This window comes from Pistacia vera, unplaced genomic scaffold (assembly GCF_008641045.1).
Source record: "Pistacia vera cultivar Batoury unplaced genomic scaffold, PisVer_v2 Contig769, whole genome shotgun sequence".
Taxonomy (NCBI): Eukaryota; Viridiplantae; Streptophyta; class Magnoliopsida; order Sapindales; family Anacardiaceae; genus Pistacia; species Pistacia vera.
Genome location: NW_022196633.1, coordinates 141,470 through 151,221, shown reverse-complemented (window position 1 = coordinate 151,221; position 9,752 = coordinate 141,470). Strand labels below are relative to the sequence as shown.

Sequence of the window (9,752 nt, the reverse complement as noted above, 5' to 3'; positions counted from 1 at the left end):
ATCAGACTGTTTCTTAGCCCTTATGAGTTGACACCAACTCATCGCAATATTAACAACAAATTCAGTGTGAAGTATTACTTGAACCTTGTTCTAGTTGATGAAGAGGACCGTCGGTATTTTAAGCAGCAGGAAATTACAATTTACCGGCTTCTAGAAACTTCCTAATTAATTTTTGCGCATGAAATCGGCATTTCATCCTTGTGAGAAGAGAATAGAATATTAACTGCTTCATAAAACCTTGTAAATCTTGAAAGTTGAGGATGCAAATTGCTGGAACGAGGATTGTGGTTCATACAGTGGCTTGTATACTTGCTTGGTCGGTTTTGATTTCTCATATTTCCTGTTATTTTCATGGCTCAGTTGGGATTGGGGGGAGAATTCTGGTTGCTATTTCCCTGGGCTTATTAATGGTCTCTCTTTTGATATTTGATATCATGACTTATCATTGCAACATTATCCCGCATTTGTAAGACTATCTGACTCTTGGTTTCTCCCCCAGAATGCCATGATCACATTCCATTCCTCTTCTTGATTGTTCAGTGTTCCTTTGTTTTTATCTTTTCTTAGTTGTCTGGGACATGGAGATAATTGTATACCATTGTGGAGGATCCTTTATTTGATTTGATTTTTTTTTGGGTACCAGATGTTAATGATCCATTGGAACAATAATTATCTGTGTTTTCTCTGGTATCGTTGTACTTGTTGGTGCTCCTGGAAATTCTATTTTTAATGTGCCTATTAATATGTGCTCTTCTTTTACTTTTGTCTTGCTACTTTGTTAGTAAGGTGTTATAATGGATTTCAAAGTCTCTGGCCAATTTGGGGGGATTGAATATTCACCTGCACCATCTATTAGCTCATGAAATACCCTATCTCTTTATGCTATTTTAATATTCTTGTGCTCTCAAACTCAATAATTGAATGCCCTTCACTCAAGGAGAAAAATCACTTGTTCTGTAATGAAATAAATCCCACCAATTCCTGGCTACAAATTCTGAAGTGATGCAAACTTAAAAGATACCTAGTTATTATAATGAACAATTATGTGGTTATGAAACTAACCATCCTAGCATGATAACATAACAGACTGGAAAAGCTCTCCTTTGCTTGCTATTTGGGATTGAATACCTTCTAACAATTATCCTGTAAGACCAATAACAGACTGGAAAAAGCTGGTCTTTTTTTTGGGTGCAACATATACAAGTTTTCCTGATATTTTCAAGTCGATCTTACATTTTATGTTGTTGAGGGCTACAAATTTGTTTACAGAATATGGGTATGTTATCGCATTTCAAAATTTTAAATGAAATTGAATTTGTTTTTCAAGACGTTTGAGATCATGTCTGGTAAATTTTCTGAAAACAAGACTTGAGAAATGAAAACAATAAAAACATGGCAAGATATTTTTATATTTCACAGATTGTGAATATGATTTGTAAATCCAATATCAAACACATCATTTGATGCTACATTTATGATATTTGCTGGGTAATTAAGCAAATGCTTTCTTTCGGTGCTTCAAAATCAATATATACAAATCTTAAACTCAAATGTGAAAAACAGTACATTGCCTTATGATATGATAAAAACTGAGTCTTGATACAATTAACATTCTCAATCGATGGATAAAGGTGGTGTCAGTCGTCACACAAGTACATTACATTACAATCAGCGTTAAGGGCAAAACTTGAGCTTCTCTGGAAGCAACAGCTTTAAAAGTACTGCTACTTCACTCTTCTGAAGCTGCCGGTAATCCCTCTTTGAACCAAGTGTAAAGCCCCCCTTCTAAGTGGAAGACATTTGTGTAACCATTGAGGACTAGCAAGTAGGCAGCTATCAGTGATCTGCAGTGTTAACCAAAGTTAGTGATAACGTATTCCAGTGTACAAAACCTGTACTAGTCTTAAAGTCACAATTTATTAATGCCGGAATCTATACTGATTGGTTATGTTTCAATAAGATAATTTTATACGGTGAGAGAGACATAAACCTTGATTGTTGGCCTTCAGGGAGACTTTGTGATGGCTTCATTGTGCCCCCGGCTGAGCATGCCACTATTATCTTTGCATCTTTACCTAGTTTTGATTCCACACCTGCGAGCAGACACTGAAGGATTAGTTAAAAACACACATGAATGTTGTCAAAAAAATAGAAATATAATTCGGATTCTATTATACTCTGCAAAAACTCTGGGTTCTCTTCTGTGCCAGCAAAGATGCCGAAAAACGCAAATGCAGCACGCCTAGCAATGTCCCATGCTGTCCACTCCTTTATAAGCCTATATATTTGCACATTGATAGCACCTGGAGGATGAGCCTGTATCATCAAAGATAACTTAAAATATCATTCCTTGGTTATTCTTTGTGATGAATAATAAAGTTACTGGGAGAAACCGAAAATTCTGGAATGCATTATGTTCATTTGAGTTCTCTGTTGCTTGTTTTGGGCAGACTTACCTCTTTAAATTCCGCTTCAGGTCGTACATCAAGAATCACAAAGTTATTTTCTTTCTGTAGGCGCAAAGCCTCCTTCACATCAACACTCCTTACCTGCAGAGAAGAAAATTATCAGCAGCTTTTATCTAATGGTGCAGTTTAACTAAGCATCAGCATCAATGATCTGCTTTTTTTTTTTTTTTTTTTCCTTTACTTGACCATATTTGCTCTATGTATGACTTTAACTCATTCTCATTATTTTCACTCGTTCATTCTTATTCTTTGTTGCTTTAAATTCTCATACTCTTTCTAAACAAAGCCAAGTGTTTTCACTGAAGCAGCACAAAATGCACCGAGATAGTGATTTTTCAATACTTACCTCTAAAATGTATTAAAAACACTGGCAGTATTAGATTACGCTACTGTTTATATATCTAATTAGTGATTAGGTTAAAAAATGTGGATCTCGAACAGCTTCCAAGATAGCTCAAAATTGTAACGGAGATTGTTTCCTGTATATGAATACTCACTCCATTGTATATCAATATTATGTGCTTATGTGAGCGTGTGCAATTTAACTAAGAATCAGCTTCAATGACCCACTTTCTTTTTTCTTTTCCTTTCCTAAACGATATTCACTCTATGTTTGACTTATCTCATTCTTTTCACTCTTTCATTATCAATTCTCTCATTCTTATTCTTTGTTTCTTTAAATTCTCTACTCTTTCCAAAGATGGTCAACGTTCTCATTGAAGCAGCACAAAATGCACTGAGATGGTGTGTGCACGCACAGGCGTATTATAATCTTTGCATGCAATATTTGATTTAAATTCATGTCTGCAAACAGGATATATATGTTACGTAAAGAGAGCTATACCCTTTTTTGTAGAAGAAACTCCCTCTTAGTCTTCCAATCTTCTTCAGCTAATCCCTCCAAAGAAGACAATACAAAAACCAAGTCAGGGTTAAGCTAGACTATAAGCATACTATACATAAATTCACTAGTTTTCTGCATCAGAAATCAATCTTTTATCTCAAAAATGGAAATCAGAAATCTTATTTAAAATATTACCTGGTGATTTTGCAGGTTTTGTAGCTGCACTTTGGATCTTGAGGCCCCTTGGAACAGTGTGTGAAGACAATCTTCTCCTTGAAGTATATGTAACTGATCTTACTGCCAAGAAACACACAGAGTCTTGATTAGATTTTGAAGCAAATATCAATGGTGAAGATTGGTAATTAGGATATAAAGAAGATGAAGGAGAGTGATGGCTTATTGAAGGAAGAGCAGCCATGTCTAATTTGAAGTGAGTGATCAAATTAGAATTATGTAGTTATGAAGTTATGTTGGGATCTTTTGGGGTGATTTTGTAAGGCAGGGAGTTGTGGGGTAAAGATTTTATGGATCTTTTTTTCTCTCTCTTAAAATCTAAAGTTGTGGTTCATATTATACAAAGTTTGTTCTCAATTGGATTTCTCTCATCCCAATCATTGTTTTCTAGAACTTGGATTATGTTAAATTAATCCATATAAAAAATGTTTCAAGTTTAAGGTGGGTTTATCTGCGGTGCAGAAACCTCATTGACCATTTCACATCTGGGTAAGCTCCCGATTAAGGCTGAAGAGATGATCAGATTACTACTGTCATCTTCTGAGGGAAATTGACTAATTTGACCACATTTTGGGGGATCAAATGAAGAGCTTACCAATTTTTATCTGACCATTCATATATATCTTTACAGTTTTGGTAATATCTTCAAATGAAAACAACACAAAAGCCGTTGTGTCTTAGTTTGTTGATATTTATTGGTTGTACAACTGACAATTATGGTATGTTTGTATCTTATCCGATTCAATACATGAATGTTAGCGTAAAGATAGAAGAGAAAATTTTCTGAAATTATATAATTTATTAGTTAATGTGGTTTTCAGTTGATATTCTTTGTCATAATTTAAGAACGTGACCCTTAACAATCCAAAACATAGTCAAATGTTGAGACCCATATATCTATCACATTCTTTTCGTGATGAACCCAAAAAATGATGTCCACACTATATAAGATTATCTTGAACAATTTGGGTTTTTAATCTCTCAACTTTACTAATTTGTAAAGATTTCTTCTCAGGAACGTACTCATAAGTCATAATACCAAATGCTACATGCTACACTTCCCAAGTCTTTAACAAACATGGAGATTTATAATTATGACCCAAAAGAAGAACCATTATGAACATCGATTAAAGGAAATTTTCACATTCCATAGATACAAAATACTTGAATATTAATGAATATACATAAAAAAAAAAAAAATCTAATTTATTTTACTTATATAGCTTCTGCTTTTTCCCAAAAAAAAAAAAAAACCAACTAAAATAATAAAAAGATTTTCTTTAATTTTTATTAAATCATTTCTAATATTCTTTGAGATATGTGCAAATCACTTGTGTCAAGGGGTGGTATCGAATTGATTTTGGTGCCGAAATCAGCTGAAATTGTGTCGGAAAAATCAACTCAATGTTGCGGTGTTCTTGAGTCACAACTGACAAACGGGGTCTACTAAGTTCTGAGTTAGAGGATTTTGTAGAGTGAGGATGGTGGTTCAGGTGTTGGTGTCGGATTGAATTTGGCCAGCAGAATCACCAGAATTTGGTCAGAAAAATCAATTTAGGGTCAGATCGTAGGGTGTATTTGTTATATTTCAAACCTAAAAGACTGCTAATATTTTTCAGGGGTTTGTTTGCAAGATTTCAAACTTGCTAGACCACCAACAATCGGGTTTACCAGTCGAACTAGGTAAACTGGGACTCAACTCCTTGGTTGAGTGACACCCCGGGTCAGGTTTCAGAACCTTGCTAGGTAGACTTCAACTTCCCAAAGAACCCGTAAGTTAATTTGGCGCCATAGACGAGATATTATTTGGACCAGAAAATCAATCACAAAGAGACACCCTTTATCAGCTCTTCAAAACCCTTAAAAGAATTGGAAATTGTGGAAGTGAAAAGCTCTGGCAAGGAGTCTGGCGCTCATGAAACATTTCAATATAGAAAACAAACAGGTACATTGAAAGTTAATTACTTTGTTTGAATTATTTGATTGTACTTCTATTTCTATTCCAAATGTGAGTCAATAATAGAAATGCATGAGGTATTATGGTGAGTCAATAATATTACATTAATTGTTAATTATAATAAATGGTTTACATAAATGGATACATCATATGTACTTTTGAAAACTTGGAGACAATTATTTTAAGAGTCCAGCTAGATGATGATGATGTCCAAGTCTTTTCCTATGTATACAAATGCAGGAAATATCATATATTGATGAGATGTGTGATGCACATGGAGATTTATCAAAACTGTATATTTATTTCCTTAAAAAAGGAAAAATTATATTGCAGTCAAATATATACATAACATTCAATAAAGAGTTGTGATTCAAGAAGTTGTACTAAAAAACTACCAACCCACCGCGATTTGAAACAAACCTTCCAAACCTTTAGTTTATAGTATTAATGTATTATACACTATTTTTGGATAATATTACTAAACCCACTTACGTATTTTGGATGTAATCTTTTTCTATTGTAGTTTATAGTTAGTTGGCAACACCGAAGTTGGTAGTACCCTTGATGTACCTCAATAGTCGTTTACAAGCTTGCCAGTGAAGTTGGGAATGAGCCTTCAAAAATTAACTTAACTTGTTGACAGAGTAGGAGATGTCTAACCAAGACAGAGTTAAGTATTGAAGTGCTCCAATGGTGCTTCTATAGAGGGCAGGATTGTCATAAGGCCACTAGCCCCAAGTGTGAGTTTGGTACCAACAACCATTAGTGTAGGGCAGGATTTACAATCCATCATGTTTGTTTTAATCATCAAATCATTGGGATATTTTTCTTGGTTCATATGTAGACCAGATTCACTTCTTGAAAACTCAAAACCAAGGAAATATTTTAAAGATCCCAAGGTTTTCAAGGCAAACTGAGTATTGAGCTTTTGAACTGTTTCTTGCACCAAGTTAGAATCATCTCCAGTTAAGAGAATGTCATCTACATACACCAATACATACATTACCTTCCCTTGATGTTTGTAAATAAACAAACTAGGATTTGCCACTGAATGAATAAACCCCCAGGCAAGAAATGCTTTCTTTAATTTGTCAAACTAGGCCCTTGGTGCTTGTTTGAGGCCATAAAGAGCCTTGATCAACTTACAAACATGAGGAGGATGTTGAGAACTTACAAAGCCTTCGAGCTGAACCATATACACTTTTTCAGTAAGCTCACCAGTTAAAAAGGCATTATTAACATCCACCTGCTGGGTGTCCCAACCATAGTTCACTGCTAGACTCATAGTCACTCTAATGGTTGGTGATTTCAATACAGGGCTAAAGGTTTCAAGTAATCTATAACAGGGGTCTGCTGAAATCCTTTAGACACTAATCTTGCCTTAAATCTTCAATACCCACTTACACCCTATAGTATTCATATCAAGAGTGGCTAGAATCAGTGCCCAAGTTTGATTAGTCAACAAAGCATCATATTTAGCTTGCATGATATCCTTATAGGATGGATGGGAAAGAGCTTTAGAGGCAGTAATTGGTTCCTTATTATCAAGAGAGGAGAACATAACTAAAACAGTGTTATGTGCCTTGGCTTTAGACTTGGTGACAATAGGATGAGTATTTAAGGTTGGAGGAGTTTCAACAACACAAGGTAAATGAATTTCCAAAAGAACAGTAGGGTAGGATTCACCAAAAGGTATGGTGACAGGAGATAGTGGAGATGTTATGGAACTTGAACCAGGGAGTATAGTATGTGTTGGTGAAGATGTCGGTGTGTATGGACTAGATGGAGACTTGCCGAGAGAATTCAATTGATCATTTGTGGATGAACAAGGAAAAGATGAAACAAATCTGTTTTATGGACGTGAGGTACATGGAAATTGATTTTGAGAAGAAGAGAAACGAGGGGCATGAATGTACCAAGATGAAGAAGTAGGAGACACTAAAGAAGTTTCAACAAGTAGTGAAGAATGTAAAGGGGATGAATTCATGTTAGGAGAAACATAAGTTTTAAAGGGAAAGTCTAATTCATCAAACTTGACACTTTGACAAATGTAAATTTGACCATTGGAATCAAGACAATTATAACCTTTATGATGCAAACTGTAACCAATAAAAGTGCACTTTTTTGTATGGAAATTAAACTAGTTAGAATTGTATGGTCTAAGAAAAGGATATACAGCACAACCAAAGACTTTGATAAAGGAGTAATTAGGCACAACATGAAACAATTTCTGAAATGGAGACGAATTGGATAACATTGGTGTGGGAAGTCTATTAGTGAGATAAGTGGCAGTTTGAAAAGCATGACACCAAAATTTGAGGGGCATATAGGCTTGTGCAAGAAGTGTCAGACCTTGCTCTATGATGCTTCCTTTCCACTCTACCATTTTGTTGGTGAGTATGGACAAGGATGAATGAGGAATGTGCAGTTCATTCAATATTTTTGTCAATTCATTCATGTTAGGATACCCTAGTCTTTGGTGCCACAACATAATGTCAGTTTTGCATGTAGGAAAAGACTGAAAAGTGTGCATTTTATTGATAACAGAATTTGCATCAGTTGAGTATATAGGGCTAGACATGAAGAAATTATTACAAGGAATATAAGAGTGGTCACCAGAAGAGATACAATTTGGTGTACACTTATTAGAAACATATGACAACATTGATTGATTCAAAACAAGGGTACTAACATGCTTATTATTAAAGGCAGGAAAACAAGCTACATAATTATTGCAGAGCTTGGAATTGAAGGAGTTGACTGAAATTCTAGTAGAACAAGGAGAGGAACAGGTTGGAATCTGAAGTCGATACAGTCCATCTTTAAGCACTCCTTGATGAAGGATTGCCTTGGAGGATTTGTCCTTAATCAGACAATGATCAATATAAAACTCAACAAGTACATTATTGTCTCTAGTCAGTTTAGATATACTCAGTAAATTTTTGGTAATTTTAGGCACATACAAAACATTCCTAAAGTATAAGGTTCTATTATGATAGGATAAAACAGCTAAACCAGTATGAGAAATGGACAGTAACTTATCATTGCCAACTTGGAGCTGCTCACCACCAATGTAGGTAGAATTAGTTGTTAGCTGAAACAAATCTTAGGTTACATGATTCGTTGCAGTTGAATCCATGTATCAGGTAGCATCCTGAACTGTAGTATGAGAGGCAATGTAGTTGATAACTGTAGGAGAGTGACTTTGAGTTTGTGTCTAAGCTATAAAGGCTTGATTTGGCATACTGGAAAAGACTGGACTTTGTTGAGTGCCTATGCAAACAGATCGCGTGCCAGAGACTGAAGTAGGTTGAGAGGAGTAATCTCGGGCAAACTGCATTGAAGATCCTAGGTGAGGACCTTGTGAATAATGTTGAGTGTGGACAGGTGAATATTGAGCTCCTTGGGTGAATTCAGAAGATTTGGAAAATTCAAGAGCATTGAAATTGTTTCTGCCAAAAGTATTGTTTCCTATATAATGCACATCAAAGCAATGATAGCAATTCAACGTAGGATGGCTTGTCTTGCCACAAACTTGACAAATAAATTTGTTCTTGCCACTTGCTCTACCTCTACCTCTACCTCTCCCACTAGAAAAACCACCAAACAATTAATGAGGGTAAAATTGGTTATGAGGTGTGAAGTACATAGGTTGAAAATGACCAGTAGGGGAATATGGAGAGGTGAAACTAGAGTGTGGGTGTACAGGTGACTGAATTGGAGGATATTGAGTTATATTTCCAGAAAATTGAGGAGCATGATTAGATTGAGGTCTCGTATTACTCGTATTTGTGTAAAGATTGGCAACATGAGCAGAGCCTCCATGAAATTCATTATGCACTACTGAATCAAGCACATGATTTGCCTTTTCTAGTTGAATTTCTATTTTTTGTAGTATAATATGGGCCTCTTGAACTTATATAGGTTCTAGTTTAGACTCCAACTGAGACGTTATATTCACTACTGTCACATCATAATCAGAATCTAGTCCATCCAAGATGTAATTCAATAGTTCTTCATCTGTAACAATAATGCCACTGGTTGATAAACTTTTCATGAAGCTTTTCATCTTTATGAAGTAATCGTGCATTTTCAAGTTATCTTTTTTGGTGTTCTGTAGTAGGCTTTTAACATAAAGAGTCTTGGCTCTAGATTTTCTGAGAAACTCCTTTTTCTAATGTAAGCCATATTTCGATGGAATACTGACACTTGGAGATTACAGTAAACAACGATTCTGAGATAAAAGAGA

At 35.2% G+C, this 9,752-nt stretch overlaps 1 protein-coding gene across 1 annotated transcript; it reads right to left on the bottom strand.

Moving 5' to 3' along the window:
- Positions 1–1,574: 1,574 nt before the first annotated feature.
- Positions 1,575–3,849, bottom strand: LOC116116276 (rhodanese-like domain-containing protein 14, chloroplastic). The gene is made up of 6 exons (XM_031402377.1): positions 3,508–3,849; positions 3,313–3,359; positions 2,457–2,549; positions 2,178–2,316; positions 1,991–2,093; positions 1,575–1,844 (listed from the first exon to the last, which is right to left on the bottom strand). The coding sequence occupies exons 1-6, from the start codon at positions 3,728–3,730 to the stop codon at positions 1,730–1,732; spliced, it is 720 nt and encodes a 239-aa protein (XP_031258237.1). The 5' UTR covers positions 3,731–3,849; the 3' UTR covers positions 1,575–1,729.
- Between the last annotated feature and the right edge of the window lie 5,903 nt (positions 3,850–9,752).